Genomic DNA, 17,977 nt, shown 5'->3' with positions numbered 1-17,977 from the left:
CTCCCCTCTCTCTCCCCTCTCTCTCCCCTCTGTTCATGCATCTAGCTCCCAGTAAGTAAATGAGTGAGTCAGAGCAGAGCCATGTAACAGGGCCCTGGTTTGACTGCCGGATGAATGAGGAATGTTTTAGCTGAGGGCCGTCTGGCTGGGCCCCAATCGGAAGCCCAAACGGAAAGCTAGGCCAAGCCACGCAGGCCAGGGGTGATGAAAATGAGGATGGTGATGATGATGATGATGATGGTAATCAAGCTTTATGACTCACAGGCCTGGCATACAGTATGAGAGGAGGAGGAGGGGGGATGGTAGATGGTAATAACAGTGATGTGAATGGAACAGGAGTAACAGCAGGGTAATTTCAAAGGTGTAGCAACAACAATCCCTCTGGGGGTAATGAATAGATTGGAGTCGGAGCAACAGTTTTGCAGCTACATTGCCATTTGCCTTATGCTTAGAGAGAGTCAAGGGATTTTGAACAACATAATAACCTAAGAAAATTGACCATGTCTAACAAAAAGTTGTTTGATACATTCTGACATAAATGTAGAGTTAGGATAGATGAAATGGTTCAAAGATAAAGACCACTGGATGGGGCCATACTTGGTTAACCATCTATGGACCTCAGTCTTGCCAATGTGTGTCTTCTGATAGAAAAAACAGTCAAAACAATTGTTGAACCCCATAATTGTGGTTAGAGCACATCTGTTTCCACGCTGTTGTTGTATGGACAGCAGGCATGTAATTTCATGATGCACGAGAGCGAGAGAAAAACAACTTGGCTATCCCAGGGGTTTCATAAAACCGTCAGAGAGCGCCCAACTAGAAGGTAGGCTCGCTCTAATTAAAAAGTTTATCTTTACAGTGTGAAAGAAAGAGGGAAGGAGGAGAGGAAAAGGAATGTTGTTTTCATTTATCAGATCCTCTCTCCTTCTCTCTCTCTCTCTCTCTCTCTCTCTCTCTCTCTCTCTCTCTCTCTCTGATGCAGCCAGGTTACAGCTCACCCCAGGGCCCGCCCGCCCCCACCCCCTCCCGACTTGTTTACATTCCTCTGTCCATATTTGGAGAAATCAAGGTCCCCCTTGTGTGGAGTGCAAACACCCTCACCTTCCTTCTCACTGCTAGGAGAGAGGGAGAGCAGGGCCATTGTGTGTGGTTGGGAGACCTCTGTGGGTTTCTGATCCTGGTCACTATCTGTTAGCTAAACTTCCCATTCTTTATTACCCCTCCTCCTCTCCATATCATCTCTCTGTTTCTCCATTGTATTATGCAGGAGATGGTGGTTGTCTGGTGCACTTATTTACCTGCAGCCGGTGAAGGAGAAGGTTAGAGCTGTGGCTGCATTATTTTCTTGAAGGAGAAGGTTAGAGCTGTGGCTGCATTATTTTCTTGAAGGAGAAGGGGGGGCATGAGGGAAGAGTAGGAGGGGGGAGGGGAGAGAGAAGTGGGAGGGAGAGAGTGGAGGGATGACATTTGTCTTCAGAAGTGTTACCACCTTGCCAGTTGGAATGTTGTAGAGGGATCTGTTGGAATACTCCTGGGAGTTCTGTCCTGGACTGTAGCCTGGTGAGGAGGCCTGAGACGTGCTGTAGAGAGCCAGATGTGAGTTCCAGAGAACCGTGTGTGTGTTGAGGGGGAGGGTATCATTTATCATGCGTGTCTGGTATTCGGATCCTACTACATCCCTGTTGGCTTGAAGAAAGGTAAGTACTTCCCGCGCCAGATTGAGACAAAGGCATGTTGCTGCCTCTCCTTTGTTGAACTAGAGGAGAGAAACACTGATTATGGAATGGTGCTTTTACCATCGACTTTACCACAGCTTTCGGTTGCACTTGAAAATGTACATTGAACTCCATTCTGTAAGCACTGACCAGGCTCCTTGTCTTGTTAGCTAACTAGAAGTATTTTGTTTTTTCTTGAGTATTCTATCCGAGTCATGAGAGAGGGCGCAAGTGGATTTCACTGTGCTGCTTTCCATTTGACCTCTGACTGTAGCTCCAATTTTCTGCTGAGGTTTGAACTGGGCTGTTTAGACATACAGTATGTTGGAGGGTCAGAGGGTAGTGGGGATCGGTAGGTAAATTATGCCACGGTGAGGAATACAGAGGTCAGACATAGTGACTGACTGGCCAGGGACGCAACTGCCCTATATCAGCTCACAGGCAGACAGACGGATGGGTGCTTGGCTTTCATTAACAGTTAGTTACATAACCTGAACATGAGGAACACCTTTGTCTACCGTACAGCACAAGGTACGAACGAGAGTTATAGTGCTTGATAACAGAGTTATAGTGCTAGGTTGATGCTTTTATTTAATCAGAATGGTTAGATGTCATGCGCCACTCTCCCGAGTGGCGCAGTGGTGTAAGGCACTGCATCGCAGTGCTAGCTGTGCCACTAGAGACCCTGGTTCGAATCCAGACTCTGTCGTAGCCGGCCGCGACCGGGAGACCCATGGGGCGGCGCACAATTAGCCAGCGTCGTCCAGGGTAGGGGAGGGAATGGCCGGCTGGGATGTAGCTCAGTTGGTAGAGCATGGCGTTTGCAACGCCAGGGTTGTGGGTTCGATTCCCACGGGGGGCCAGTTTGAAAATGTATGCACTCACTTAACTGTAAGTCGCTCTGGATAAGAGCGTCTGCTAAATGACTAAAATGTAAAATGTAAATGATTAGTTTTGGTTTGAGATTGAGGGGAAACTATTCTGTGGTGCACAGTTGTCTGGGAGAACACTCTTGTTATGTACAGTTGAAGTGAGAAGTGCTGATCTTTCCCATGCTTTGCTATTTTTACAGCCTGTAGCCTACTCATTGTCCTCCAGCTCTGTAAATGTGTCATGAGAGAAGAATGTCTCACTTATTTTCATACCTCTGAGTTAATGTGTGTGTTCATTTGGGTCTTCGTGTGTCAAAAGGTGTGCGTTTGAGTAACCCTGTTTGTTTTATCAGCCAGCTGTACTTGTTGTTCAGTCCAAGTTAACTTATTTGTGTATGTGACATTTTTTTCGTCTTTTGAGGTCATGTGAGCTTCTTTGTGGTCATCTACCTGTACATATGTGTGTCTGTGTGTGTGTGTGTGGTGATGTCTGTGTGTGTCTCCGAACCAGCTGACCGCTTAAATCCATTGCATCTCTTGTCGTTCCAGTGCCCCGCTCTCAGGGACTGGCCCAGGACAAAGCCACCCCATCCAAGAGGAGCCCTAACTGGGGAGGATCCACCACCCTGACCCTGGGCTGTGGAGCCCACCGAGCCACCTCTGCCACCAGCAGCCCCGACCACAGCGACCACGCCCTGTCAGCCAGCAGCGACTCAGGCCTGTCCAGCACCTCTCTGTGGACTGACCGACCCCCAGCCCCCATCACCACAACCACCAGCACCAGGCCCCAGCAGGGCCCCAGCCGTCAAGAGAAGGCCCAGCTGAAGCGCCTGCTGAGCGGGTTCGGCCTGGAGGAGATGTCTGAGTGCGAAGGTGGAGGGCCAGGAGGGGTGACCGTACAGAGGCTGTTCCCAGCCCAGGTGCATGTCAACGGGGACCCGCGACCCCCCAGAGAGAGGGAGACGGACATCCTGGATGATGAGGTCCTCCTGTCGGGTCACGACCTGCTCAGCGTGGACAGCCTGGGGACCCTGTCGTCCTCCTGCCACAAGAGCAGCCAGAACTCCCTGCTGTCGGATGGCTTCGGTAGCCCTGGGGGAGAGGAGCACCAGCCCCACCACCACCAACCCCAGCACCACCACCCAGCCCCGGCCGCTATGGAGGAGTACGAGAGGGCCTACGCAGAGGCCCGGAGGGGCTGCTTTGGCCAGAGGAGCGCCTCAGTCTCCACCCCCGCCAGCGCCGTGCCTATGCCCAAGCAGCAGGTCTACCGGCAGGGCAGCTACTCCACACACACCTGGGTTCGCCAGCAGCAGATGGTAGCAGCCCATCAGTACGCCTACCTGCAGGCCGAGGAGGCTGAGGAGAGGGAGAGGTACCCAGTGGACAACAAATCGCAGGAGGGATGCCCACCCAAACCTCCAGCCCCTACAGTGTCACAACAAGGACCCGTGCTGAGCATGGACACTGCTGCCTCGAGAACGGTGGTGGCACCACAGACTCAAAATGAGCAGCTTCCTGCAGTCGTCAACAACAACAACAACAGCCGAGACGAGGAGTTCAACTCTTTGACTGTAGACATTGATAACTCCATCGACCAGCTCAACCAGTTGATCATGGACCTGGACCCCACGTTCGTGCCGGTGCCCACACGGTCCAGCTCGGTCAAGAGGAACGGCGGGGAGCATGTGAATGGCTCGGCCACCACCAACGCCACCTCCACCGGCTGCCCCAACGGAGTCAGTCCCAGACTCACAGATAACAGTACAGCCGCATTGCAAAACACACATCTGTCAGGTAAGACATCAAGCTCTGGGTGTGGTGATTGGTGGTGAAATGAATGGTGGTGGTTGTAATAATGGTGATGTTTTACAATAGTACTGGTGGTGGTAATGTTAGCGGTGGTTGTGGAAATGTGATCCAACATCTGCACACAGCAGCGCCTCATGAAAAATGGTGGTGGTAACAAATCAATGAGACGATTGAAGATTTGGTATTGTTTCTTTTCTAGGAGAACTTCACTATCAAATCCTCACTTCTCTTACAACACAGTGTTAACTTTTCCCAAAAACACTGTTGCTCTCTCCCACCTTGAGAGCTGTTAGCCAGTGTAAATAGAAGGGTTCGTGCCAGCTTTTCAGATGTTTTCTGCGTGTTTCTGAGGAAGAGGTCGTTGTCGAGGCTTGTCTGTGTACAGCTGTCTCACTCAGAGAGGTACATGGGGGGGAGATGACTGTCATCAGCTCTGTAGATCTAGGCTCACAGCTCTAGAACATTCATACATGTGGCACACTGTACTGCTGACATGGAATGTCTTTGAAGGTTCCTCACACTCTCTCAGGCCTTCCTTGTCATGAGCTCACTGAAGCCACTTTTAACAGTAGAGACACCAGCTTTCAGAAGACAGTATCTTCATGTTAAAGGGAATATTACAGCTGCTGGAGTAAATGTCAGCAGGTCCCGTTGCATGTTATCCATTTAAAAGAATAGAAAACCCAAAAAAGTAGAGGAATATTCTAACATACTTGTATGTTTTGAATACTACAATAGTTTCCCTCTAATAACCCTTATCTACAGTTCAGCTGCCAAATACTGTATTTCCTCTGGATATTGGTCTGACTGATATTATGCTTTTGGACACAGACTGAAACAATGTGCCAAATAATCCTATGAATGTTCAGTGCTTATCAGTAATTGAAAAGTTAACTAGGTCTCCCACCAGTTTTGGACCTAAGCCATTCACAGTGTTTTGGTCTGTTTGTTTCCCCCTATTAGCAATACGTATCTTACAGGTAATTATTCAAATGTACAGATGTAATCTTACGCACTTACTAAAACCATTAAAACCACAAATGTTCTGTCTTTTATCCTTTCACCAAACTTAGCGGTGTCTTAAGTTGTTAAACTTGTGAATGTTGTTGACTCAAGGACTCATTGGCTCTGGAACTGTGGTCCACCATTTTGTTTCTACCTGGAGTGAGTGAGTGTGGTCTGGCTGTCAGTAGAGTGTGAATCACATTAAGATATGTACCTGGAGCAGCCAGGGGGCACAGAAAGAGGTGAGCGCAGCGCGGGGAGGAGGGCCAAGGAATTTCCAAGCGAGGAACAAGTGTGCCTTGAGGCATCGCATTTTCCATCTGATTCCAGATACTTGTACCTGTCTGTGCATATCGGCTACATACACTAGAAATCCCAGACTTGACACACAGCACAGTACAGAAACACGCTGTGTTTAGTTTATTTAAAAATGTCTTGAGTCAATAAGTATTCAACCCCTTTGTTATGGCAAGCCTAAATAAGTTCAGGAGTAAAAATGTGCGTAACAAGTCACATAATAAGTTGCATGGACTCACTCTGTGTGCAACAATAGTGTTTAACCAGATTTTTTTGTGACTAATTAATCTCTGTACCCCACACATACAATTATCTGTAAGGTCCCTCAGTCAACCACAAAGACCAGGGAGGTTTTCCAATGGGCACCTATTGGTAGATTGGTAAAAAAAAAAAAGCAGACATTGAAAATCCCTTTGAGCATGGTGAAGTTATTAATTACACTTTGGATGGTGTATCAATACACCCAGTCACTACAAAGATACAGGCGTCCTTCCTAACTCCGTTGCCGGAGAGGAAGGAAACCACTCAGGGATTTCACCATAAAGCCAATGGGGACTTTAAAACACAGAGTTTAATGGCTGTGATAGGAGAACACTGAGGATCTCTGTAGCTCAGCTGGTAGAGTGCAGCACTTGTAACGCCAGGGTAGTGGGTTCGATCCCCGGGACCACCCATACACAAAAATGTATGCACGCATGACTGTAAGTCGCTTTGGATAAAAGCGTCTGCTAAATGGCATATTATTATTATTATAGGATCGATCAACAACATTGTAGTTACTCCACAATACTAACCTAAATGACAGAGTGAAAAGAAAAAAGCCTGTACAGAATAAAACTATTCCAAAACATGCATCCTGTTTGCAATAACACACTAAAGTAAAACAGCAAAAAATGTGGCAAAGAAATACACTATGTCCTGATTACAAAGTGTTATGTTTGGGGCAAATCCAACACAACACATCACTGAGTACCACTCTTCATATTTTTAAGCATGATGGTGGCTAAATCATGTTATGGGTATGATTGTCATCTGTGTTTATTAGGATAAAAAGAAACGGAATAGAGCTAAGCACAGGCAAAATCCTAGAGGAAAACCTGGTTCAGCCTGCTTTCCAACAGACACTGGGAGACAAATTCACCTTTCAGCAGGACAATAACCTAAAGCACAAGGCCAAATATACACTGGAGTTGCTTACCAAGACGACATTGAATGTTCCTGAGTGGCCTAATTACAGTTCTGACTTAAATCTGCTTGAAAATCAATGGCAAAACTTGAAAATGGCTGTCTAGCAATGATCAACAACCAACTTGACAAAGCTTGAAGAATTTTGTAAAGAATAATGTGTAAATATTGTAAAATCCAGGTGTGCAAAGCATTTACATTTAAGTCATTTAGCAGACGCTCTTATCCAGAGCGACTTAGTTAGTGCATTCATCTTAAGATAGCTAGGTGGGACAACCACATATCACAGTCATAGTAAGTACATTTTTCCTCAATAAAGTAGCTATCAGCAAAGTCAGAGCTAGTAAGGGGGGGTCAAGTGTGAGTGTTAATTTGAAGAGGTGGGGTTTCAGATGTTTTAGGGAGATGGGCAGGGACTCTACTGTCCTGGTTCCACCATTGGGGTACCAGGTCAGAGAAGAGCTCTCCCACCACTTAGGGGTGGGAGGGCCAAGAGACCAGAAGTGGCAGAACAGAGTGCTCAGGTTGGGGTGTTGGGTTTGAGCATCAAATCAAATGTATTTATAAGGCCCTTTTTACATCAGCAGAAGTCACAAAGTGCTTATACAGAAACCCAGCCTAAAACCCCAAACAGCAAGCAATGCAGATGTGGCTAGGAAAAACTCCCTAGAAAGGCAGGAACCTAGGAAGAAACCTAGAGAGGAACCAGGCTCTGAGGGGTGGCCAGTCCTCTTCTCGCTGGGCCGGGTTGAGATTATAAGAGTACAGCGGGGAAAAAAAGTATTTAGTCAGCCACCAATTGCGCAAGTTCTCCCACTTAAAAAGATGAGAGAGGCCTGTAATTTTCATCATAGGTACACGTCAACTATAACAGACAAATTGAGGAAAAGAAATCCAGAAAATCACATTGTAGGATTTTTTATGAATTTATTTGCAAATTATGGTGGAAAATAAGTATTTGGTCACCTACAAACAAGCAAGATTTCTGGCTCTCACAGACCTGAAACTTCTTCTTTAAGAGGCTCCTCTGTCCTCCACTCGTTACCTGTATTAATGGCACCTGTTTGAACTTGTTATCAGTATAAAAGACACCTGTCCACAACCTCAAACAGTCACACTCCAAACTCCACTGTGGCCAAGACCAAAGAGCTGTCAAAGGAAACCAGAAACAAAATTGTAGACCTGCACCAGGCTGGGAAGACTGAATCTGCAATAGGTAAGCAGCTTGGTTTGAAGAAATCAACTGTGGGAGCAATTATTAGGAAATGGAAGACATACAAGACCACTGATAATCTCCCTCGATCAGGGGCTCCACGCAAGATCTCACCCCGTGGGGTCAAAATGATCACAAGAACGGTGAGCAAAAATCCCAGAACCACACGGGGGGACCTAGTGAATGACCTGCAGAGAGCTGGGACCAAAATAACAAAGCCTACCATCAGTAACACACTACGTCGCCAGGGACTCAAATCCTGCAGTGCCAGACGTGTCCCCCTGCTTAAGCCAGTACATGTCCAGGCCCGTCTGAAGTTTGCTAGAGTGCATTTGGATGATCCAGAAGAGGATTGGGAGAATGTCATATGGTCAGATGAAACCAAAATAGAACTTTTTGGTAAAAACTCAACTCGTCGTGTTTGGAGGACAAAGAATGCTGAGTTGCATCCAAAGAACACCATACCTACTGTGAAGCATGGGGGGTGGAAACATCATGCTTTGGGGCTGTTTTTCTGCAAAGGGACCAGGACGACTGATCCGTGTAAAGGAAAGAATGAATGGGGCCATGTATCGTGAGATTTTGAGTGAAAACCTCCTTCCATCAGCAAGGGCATTGAAGATGAAACGTGGCTGGGTCTTTCAGCATGACAATGATCCCAAACACACCGCCCGGGCAACGAAGGATTGGTTTCGTAAGAAGCATTTCAAGGTCCTGGAGTGGCCTAGCCAGTCTCCAGATCTCAACCCCATAGAAAATCTTTGGAGGGAGTTGAAAGTCTGTGTTGCCCAGCGACAGCCCCAAAACATCACTGCTCTAGAGGAGATCTGCATGGAGGAATGGGCCAAAATACCAGCAACAGTGTGTGAAAACCTTTCTTACAGAAAACGTTTGACCTGTGTCATTGCCAACAAAGGGTATATAACAAAGTATTGAGAAACTTTTGTTATTGACCAAATACTTATTTTCCACCATAATTTGCAAATAAATTCATTAAAAATCCTACAATGTGATTTTCTCGATTTTTTTTTCTTCTCATTTTGTCTGTCATAGTTGACGTGTACCTATGATGAAAATTACAGGCCTCTCTCATCTTTTTAAGTGGGAGAACTTGCACAATTGGTGGCTGACTAAATACTTTTTTCCCCACTGTACATGGCCATTAAGGTCAGATCGTTCTTCAAGATGTTCAAACATTCATAGATGACCAGCAGAGTCAAATAATAATCACAGTGGCAGTAGATGGTGCAACAGGTCAGCATCTCAGCAGTAAATGTCAGGTGGCTTTTCATTGCCGAGCATTCAGAGGTCGCGACAGCAGGTGAGAGAGAGAGAGAGATGGGAGAATTATAGGGAGCATACTTAAATTCACACAGGACACCAGATAAGACAGGAGAATTTCACCAGATAGGTCAGACTGACCCTAGCACCCCGGCACATAGACTATTGAAGCATAGATACTGGAGGCTGAGACAACCGGACAGGAAGATCACGTCAGTGACTCAACCTACTCAAGTCGTGTATAGCGAAAAAATCCTGGCACGACGTGACTCACCCCTCCTAGGGACGGCATGGAAGGGCACTAGTAAGCCAGTGACTCAGCTCCCGTAATAGGGTCAGAGGCAGAGAATCCCAGTGGAGAGAGGGGAGCCGGCCAGGCAGAGACAGCAAGGGTGGTTCGTCACTCTAGTGCCTTGCCATTCACCTTCGCACCCCTGGGCCAGACTACACTCAATCATAGGTCCTACTGAAGAGATGAGTCTGCGTCTCTCACATTGATAGGGAGACCATTCCATAAAAATGGAGCTCTATAGGTGAAAGCCCTGCCTCCAGCTGTTTGCTTAGAAATTCTAGGGACAATAAGGAGGCCTACGTCTTTTGACCGTAGCGTACATGTAGGTATGTATGGCAGGACCAAATCAGAGAGATAGGTAGAAGAATGTCCATGTAATGCTTTGTAGGTTAGCAGTAAAACCTTGAAATCAGCCCTAGCCTTAACAGGAAGCTAGAGAGGCTAGCACTGGAGTAATATAATACTTTCTGTTTTGTTCTAGTCAAGATTCTACAGCCGTATTTAGCACTAACTGAAGTTTATTTAGTGCTTTATCCGGGTAGCCGGAGAGTAGAGCATTGCAGTAGTCTAATCTAGAAGTGACAAAAGCATGGATTAGTTTTTCTGCATCATTTTTGGAAAAAAAACATTTCAGATTTTTGCAATGTTACGAAGATGGAAAAAAGCTGGCCTTGCCAAAAGAGAGATCAGGGTCCAGAGTAACGCTGAGGTCCTTCAGTTTTATTTGAGACGACTGTACAACCATCTAGATTAATTAGCAGATCTCTTTGTTTCTTGGGACCTATAACTAGCATCTCTGTTTTGTCCGAGTTTAAAAGTAAAATGTTTGCCGCTATCCACTTACTTATGTCTGAAACACATTCTTCCAGGATATGCAATTTTAGGGCTTCACCATGTTTCATCGAATGTTACAGTTGTGTGTCGTCCGCATAGCAGTGAAAGTTGACATTGTGTTTCCAGATGACATCACCATGAGGTAGAATATAGTGAAAACAATAGTGGTTCTAAAACGGAACCTTGAGGAACACCGAAACTTATCATTGATTTATCAGAGGACAAACCATCCACAGGTCTGGAGCGGAGAGCTGGCACAACCCGTCCTGGCTGACTGCCCACTTTCGCACTACACATGCGGGGTGCTGGCACAGGACGCACTGGGCTGTGCACGCGCACTGGCGATACAGCTAGTAGAACAGGCGCAGGATATGCGGGACCGAGGAGGCGTACTGGAGACCAGGAGCGTTGAGCCGGCACACCCCGTCCTGGCTGAATGCCCATCTTCGCACGACACGTGCGTGGTGCTAGCACAGGACGTACAGGACTGTGCCGGAACACTGGCGACACAGTACGTAGCTCCGCAAAACACGGAACCTGCCCAGTCACATGCCTCCTCGCATGAGTACGGGGAGTTGGCTCTGCTCTACCTCTAGGCTCCGCCAACCACCTTTTTAGCCCCCCAAATTTTTTTTATTGGGGCTGTCTCTCGGGCTTCTTCCTCGGCCGGCGCCTTCCGCGTTGCCGCTGCTCCTCTCTATACCGCGCCTCCACTGTCTCCTCCCAAGGACGGCGATCCATCCCGGCCTGAATCTCCTCCCAAGTCCAGGATCCCTTACCGTCCAGGATCTCCTCCCAGGTCCAGGCTGTCTGCTCCTGGACACGCTGCTTGGTCCTCGTTTGGTGGGATCTTCTGTCACGCTCGTTTATAGACGGGACGGACCAAGGCGCAGCGTGATATGCATACATGTTTATTTATATTAAATAAACACCACGACAAAACAATAAACAAACGATACGTGAAGTCCAAGGCAGCACAACACAACACAACACAACACAACACAACACAACACAACATACCATACCATACCTTAACACGGAACAAGATCCCACAACCCACTAGTGCCAATAGGCTGCCTAAGTATGGTCCCCAATCAGAGACAACGAGCTACAGCTGCCTCTGATTGGGAACCACACCGGCCAACATAGATCTACACATACTAGATCTAAACATAGAAAAATACATAGCAAAACACAACACAGAAAATACACACCCTGACTCAACAAATACGAGTCCCTTGAGTCAGGGCGTGACAATAACACCTCCATCTCCATGCTTTTTGGTGGAAACTACACATGCGGAGATCATCCATTCACCCACACCGCATCTCACAAAGACACGGCGGTTGGAACAAGAAATCTGTAATTTGGACTCCAGAACAAAGGACACATTTCTACCGGTTTAATGTCCATTGCTCGTGTTTCTTGGCCCAAGCAGGTTTCTTCTTATTATTGGTGTCCTTTAGTAGTGGTTTCTTTGCAGCAATTCAACCATGAAGGCCTGATTCACAGTCTCCTCTGAACAGTTGATGTTGAGATGTGTCTGTGACTTGAACTCTGTGAAGCATTTATTTGGGCTGCAATTTCTCAGGCTGGTAACTCTAATGAACTTATCCTCTGCAGCAGAGGTAACTCTGGGTCTTCCATTTCTGTGGTGGTCCTCATGAGAGCCAGTTTCATCATAGCGCTTGATGGTTTTTGCGACTGCACTTGAAGAAACGTTCAAAGTTCTTGAAATGTTCCGTATTGACTGACCTTCATGTCTTAAAGTAATGATGGACTGTCGTTTCTCTTTGCTATTTGAGCTGTTCTTTCCATAATATGGACTTGGTCTTTTACCAAATAGGGCTATCTTCTGTATATATACACCTGTTCTGAAAGGCCCCAGAGTCTGCAACACCACTAAGCAAGGGGCACCACCAAGCAAGCGGCACCATGAAGACCAAGGAGCTCTCCAAACAGGTCAGGGACAAAGTTCTGGAGAAGTACAGATCAGGGTTGGGTTATAAAAAAATATCAGGAACGTTGAACAACCCACGGAGCACCATTAAATACATTATAAAAAAATTGAAAGAATATGGCACCACAACAAATCTGCCAAGAGAGGGCTGCCCTCCAAAACTCATGGACCAGGCAAGGAGAGCATTAATCAGAGAGGCAACAAAGATACCAAAGATAACCCTGAAGGACCTGCAAAGCTCCATTGCGGAGATTGGAGTATCTGTCCATAGGACCACTTTAAGTCGTACACTCCACAGAGCTGGGCTTTACAGAAGAGTGGGCAGAAAAAAGCCATTGCTTAAAGAAAAAAATAAGCAAACACGTTTGGTGTTCGCCAAAAGGCATTTGGGAGACTCCCCAAACATATGGAAGAAGGTACTCTGGTCAGATGAGACTAAAATTGAGCTTTTTGGCCATCAACGAAAACGCTATGTCTGGTGCAAACCCAACACCTCTCATCACCCCGAGAACACCATCCCCGCAGTGAAGCATGGTGGTGGCAGCATCATGCTGTAGAGATGTTTTTCATCGGCAGGGACTGGGAAACTGGTCAGAATTGAAGGAATGATGTATGGCGCTAAATACAGGGAAATCCTTGAGGGAAATCTGTTTCAGTCTTCCAGAGATTTGAGACTGGGACGGAGGTTCACCTTCCAGCAAGACAATGACCCTAAGCATATGTCACACCCTGGCTCTGGGACTCTATATGTTGAGCCAGGGTGTGTTCATTCGATGTGTTCTGTTTCTTTGTTTGGGTGTTCTAGGTTGTCTGTGTCTATGTTTGCCTGTGTGACTCCCAATCAGAGGCAACGAGTGTCAGCTGTCGGCTGGTTGTCTCTGATTGGGAGCCATATTTAAACTGTATGTTTTCCCTTGGGTGTTGTGGGTTTTTGTTCCGTGTTCGGTATTTTGTCACCGTGGACTTCACGAGTCGTTTCTTGTTTTGTAATTTGGATACTTTAACTAATTAAAGTCATGTTTGTTTCACACGCTGCGCCTTGGTCTACTCACTCCTACGACGATCGTGACAGAAAAACCCACCATACCAGGACCAAGCAGCGTGTCCAGGAACACATGCAGGAGGTGACTCTTGTGGATGCCCTCCTCGGTTGGGGGCAGATTACTGAGGAGGAGGCCGTCCGGTACCGGAGGGCGATAAAGGGGGAGACCCAGGCAGGAGAGGAGCAGCGGCGCCAAACGGGTCAACGTCGGACAGGCGAGAGGCAACCCCAAGAAATTTTTAGGGGGGGGCACACGGCATGGGCGACTGGGCAGCAGGAGGCTGCCACAGGGCGAAATGGGAGACGAGGAGAGAAGGCCACCGGGTTACGGGAGCCATTGGCGAGAGGAGGGAAGGAAGTTGTAGAGGCACGGCGAGAGGTACTGAGGTGTATTGCCAGTCCGGTCCGGCCCGTTCCTGATCCCCGTTTAAGGCCAGTGGTGTGTGTTCCCAGTACGGTCCGGCCTGTTCCTGCTCCACGCACCAAGCCTACGGTGTGCGTCGCCAGCCCTGTCCGGCCTGTCCCTGCTCCACGCACCAAGCCTACGGTGTGCGTCGCCAGCCCTGCCCGGCCTGTCCCTGCTCCACGCACCAAGCCTACGGTGTGCGTCGCCAGCCCTGTCCGGCCTGTCCCTGCTCCACGCACCAAGCCTACGGTGTGCGTCGCCAGCCCTGTCCGGCCTGTCCCTGCTCCACGCACCAAGCCTACGGTGTGCGTCGTCAGCCCAGCCCGGCCTGTCCCTGCTCCACGCACCAAACCTACGGTGTGCGTCGCCAGCCCAGCCCGGCCTGTTCCTGCTCCACGCACCAAGCCTACGGTGTGCGTCGCCAGCCCTGCCCGGCCTGTCCCTGCTCCACGCACCAAGCCTACGGTGTGCGTCGCCAGCCCTGCCCGGCCTGTCCCTGCTCCACGCACCAAGCCTACGGTGTGCATCGCCAGCCCTGTCCGGCCTGTCCCTGCTCCACGCACCAAGCCTACGGTGTGCGTCGCCAGCCCTGTCCGGCCTGTCCCTGCTCCACGCACCAAGCCTACGGTGTGCGTCGTCAGCCCAGCCCGGCCTGTCCCTGCTCCACGCACCAAGCCTACGGTGTGCGTCGTCAGCCCAGCCCGGCCTGTCCCTGCTCCACGCACCAAGCCTACGGTGTGCGTCGTCAGCCCAGCCCGGCCTGTCCCTGCTCCACGCACCAAGCCTACGGTGTGCGTCGTCAGCCCAGCCCGGCCTGTCCCTGCTCCACGCACCAAGCCTACGGGGTGCGCCGCCAGCCCGGCCCGGCCTGTCCCTGCTCCACGCACCAAGTCTACGGTGCGCGTCGCCAGCCCGGTCCGGCCTGTTCCTGCCACTCGCACCAAGTCTACGGTGCGCGTCGCCAGCCCGGCCCGGCTCGTTCCTGCCACTCGCACCAAGCCAGGGGTGCGAGTCGTCAGTCCGGCACAACCCGTGCCTGGGTCATCGGTGCCAGATCAGGTACCGCGTTATTGCTCCCCAACGGAGCTGAAGCTAGCCGCTCCTGCTACGTCCAGGTCAGCTCCAGCCAGCGGAGCTAGACTGGACCAGGGGCGCTATGGTGGGTTCATTGGAGGGTGGTGGTCAAGGCCGGAGGCAGAACCGCCACCGAGGAGGTATGCCCGCCCAGCCCTCCCCTGTTTTGCTTTAGTTGAGGCGCGGTCGCAGTCCGCGCCTTTAGGGGGGGGGTACTGTCACACCCTGGCTCTGGGACTCTATATGTTGAGCCAGGGTGTGTTCATTCGATGTGTTCTGTTTCTTTGTTTGGGTGTTCTAGGTTGTCTGTGTCTATGTTTGCCTGTGTGACTCCCAATCAGAGGCAACGAGTGTCAGCTGTCGGCTGGTTGTCTCTGATTGGGAGCCATATTTAAACTGTATGTTTTCCCTTGGGTGTTGTGGGTTTTTGTTCCGTGTTCGGTATTTTGTCACCGTGGACTTCACGAGTCGTTTCTTGTTTTGTAATTTGGATACTTTAACTAATTAAAGTCATGTTTGTTTCACACGCTGCGCCTTGGTCTACTCACTCCTACGACGATCGTGACAGCATACTGCTAAAGCAACACTCGAGTGGTTTAAGGGGAAACATTTAAATGTCTTGGAATGGCCTAGTCAAAGCCCAGACCTCAATCCAATTGAGAATCTGTGGTATGACTTAAAGATTGCTGTACACCAGCGGAACCCATCCAACTTGAATGAGCTGGAGCAGTTTTGCCTTGAACAATGGGCGAAAATCCCAGTGGCTAGATGTGCCAAGCTTATAGAGACATACCCCAAGAGACTTGCAGCTGTAATTGCTGAAAAAGGTGGCTCTACAAAGTATAGACTTTTGGGGGGGTGAATAGTTATGCACAATCAAGTTTTCTGTTTTTATGTCTTATTTCTTGTTTGTTTCACAATAGAAAATATTTTGTTTCAAAGTGGTAGGCATGTTGTGTAAATCAAATGATACAAACCCCCCAAAAATCAATTTTAATTCCAGGTTGTAAGGCAACAAAATAGGAAAAATGCCAAGGTGGGTGAATACTTTCGCAAGCCACTGTAGTTCTCCTGTATATTAAGAGTACAGCGACTGCAATGAGAAGGCATAATGTTACTTAGCTTTTTTTTCGGCCAGAGGAGGTCCCTCAGATCTATGTCCAGATAAAGCATCCATGGTGAAAAAGTTGAATTAAATACGTTTTGAGGACAAAACTAAGACCTTGGTAAACTTGATTAAATAGTTATTAAGAGTAAAAGGTTTGGCAGCTAGCCAAGTAGCAACAAACAGTACAGCAGTACGGAGACAACGCGGAAGTGCGTTGTGTCACCAGTCAGCATAGCCTGAAGGTAGGGAGGGGCAGTTCCTCTTGCTGCTCCGTAGGCAAGTACCATGGTCTTGTTGTGGAATGTGAGCATCGACTGGAAGCGTACGGAGGAGCGGGGTGACATGGGAAAACTTGGGAAGGTTGAACACCAGGCTGCTTCCTGTGTGAGGTAGGGTTATACACCACGGATGTTGTAGAGCATGAACCTGCAGTCACTGCTTGATGTTTGCAGAGAACGACAGGGTGTTGTTCAGGGTCACGCCAAGGATCTTTGAACTCTGGGAGGAGGACACCATGGAGTTGTCAACCATGATGGAGAGGTCTTTGAGCGTGGCAGGCCTTCCCTGGGAGGAAAAGCAGCTCCGTCTTGTTGAGGTTGAGCTTGAGGTGGTGGGCCGAAATCCAAGCTGAGATATCTGCCTAGCACACAGAGATGCATGACGCCACCTGGGTGTCAAAAGGGGGGAATGAGAAAAGTAGTTGAGTGTCATCTGCATAGCAATGATAGAAGAGACCATGTGAGGATATGATGGAGCCGAGTGACTTGGTGTATAGAGAGAAGAGGAGAGGGCCTAGAACCGAGCCCTGGGGGACGCCAGTCGTGAGAGTACGTGGTGCAGACACAGATCGTCTCCACGACACCTGGTAGGAGGGGCCTGCCAGGTAGGATCCAAGAGCGTGCAGAGCCTGAGACACCCAGCCCTGAGAGGGTGGAGAGGAGGATCTGATGGTTCACAGTGTCGAAGGCAGCGGATGGATCTAGGAGGATGAGAATTGAGGAGAGAGTCAACTTTGGCAGTGCGGAGAGCCTCCGTGACGCAGAGAAGAGCAGTCTCGGTTGAGTGACCCGTCTTTATGCCTGACTGTTTAGGTCAAGAAGGTCGTTCTGAGAGAGATAGGGAGAGAGATGGTCAGAGACACCACGCTCAAGTGTTTAGGAAAGAAAAGAAAGAAGGGATACTGGTCTGTAGTTTTTGACGTCAGAGGAGTCGAGTGTTGGTTTCTTTAGGAGGATAGCGATTCAGGACATTTTGAAGTCAGAGGGGACACAGCCAGTGGTCAGGGATGAGTTGATGTGAGAAGTGAGGAATGGGAGAAGGTCTCCAGAGATGGTCTGGAGTAGGAGATGGGGTCGAGCGGGCAAGTTGTTGGGCGGCCGGACCTCACTTGTCGCAGGATTTCATCTGGAGAGAGAGGGGAGAAAGAGGTCAAGGCGTAGGGTAGGTCTGTGTGACTGGGACCAGTGGACTCAATAAATTGAGTGAATGCCAAGCAGAAAGACTCACAGCTGTAATTGCTGCCAAAGGTGATTTTAACATGTATTGACTGAGGAGTGTGAATACTTATGTAAATGAGATATTTCTGTATTTCATTTTCAATACATTTGCACAAAAAAAATGTAATACAGGTTTCCATGGGTGTAGATGGGTGAGAATAAAAAAACAATTTAATCCATTTTGAATTCAGGCTGTAAAACAACAAAATGTGGAATAAGTCAAGGGGTATGAAAACTTTCTGAAGGCACTTGAGTTAGTTTCAACGTCTGTGTCAATGTATAGATGAATAATGATTCAGGTTCAGGTGTGACTCCGTAAGGTGAACATTGTGTACAGGTGAGTTGTTGAAGCTCAAGTGTGATTCATGTGACTTACAGTGGAAAT

At 48.6% G+C, this 17,977-nt stretch overlaps 1 protein-coding gene across 3 annotated transcripts in view; it reads left to right on the top strand.

Moving 5' to 3' along the window:
• Window positions 1-17,977, top strand: part of LOC121581003 (tensin-3-like) — an 86,908-nt gene that overhangs the window by 37,073 nt on the left and 31,858 nt on the right. For all 3 annotated transcript variants that reach the window (XM_041896284.2, XM_041896285.2, XM_041896282.2), the window contains exon 13: window positions 3,137-4,384. In XM_041896284.2, the coding sequence (XP_041752218.1) occupies window positions 3,137-4,384 (1,248 nt within the window). The remainder of the gene's footprint in view (window positions 1-3,136; window positions 4,385-17,977) is intronic.

Source organism: Coregonus clupeaformis, chromosome 14 (genome assembly GCF_020615455.1).
Source record: "Coregonus clupeaformis isolate EN_2021a chromosome 14, ASM2061545v1, whole genome shotgun sequence".
In the NCBI taxonomy this organism is placed as follows: domain Eukaryota; kingdom Metazoa; phylum Chordata; class Actinopteri; order Salmoniformes; family Salmonidae; genus Coregonus; species Coregonus clupeaformis.
The sequence above is the reverse complement of the archived record's forward strand: the minus strand, read 5'-3'. Positions and strand labels throughout refer to the sequence as shown.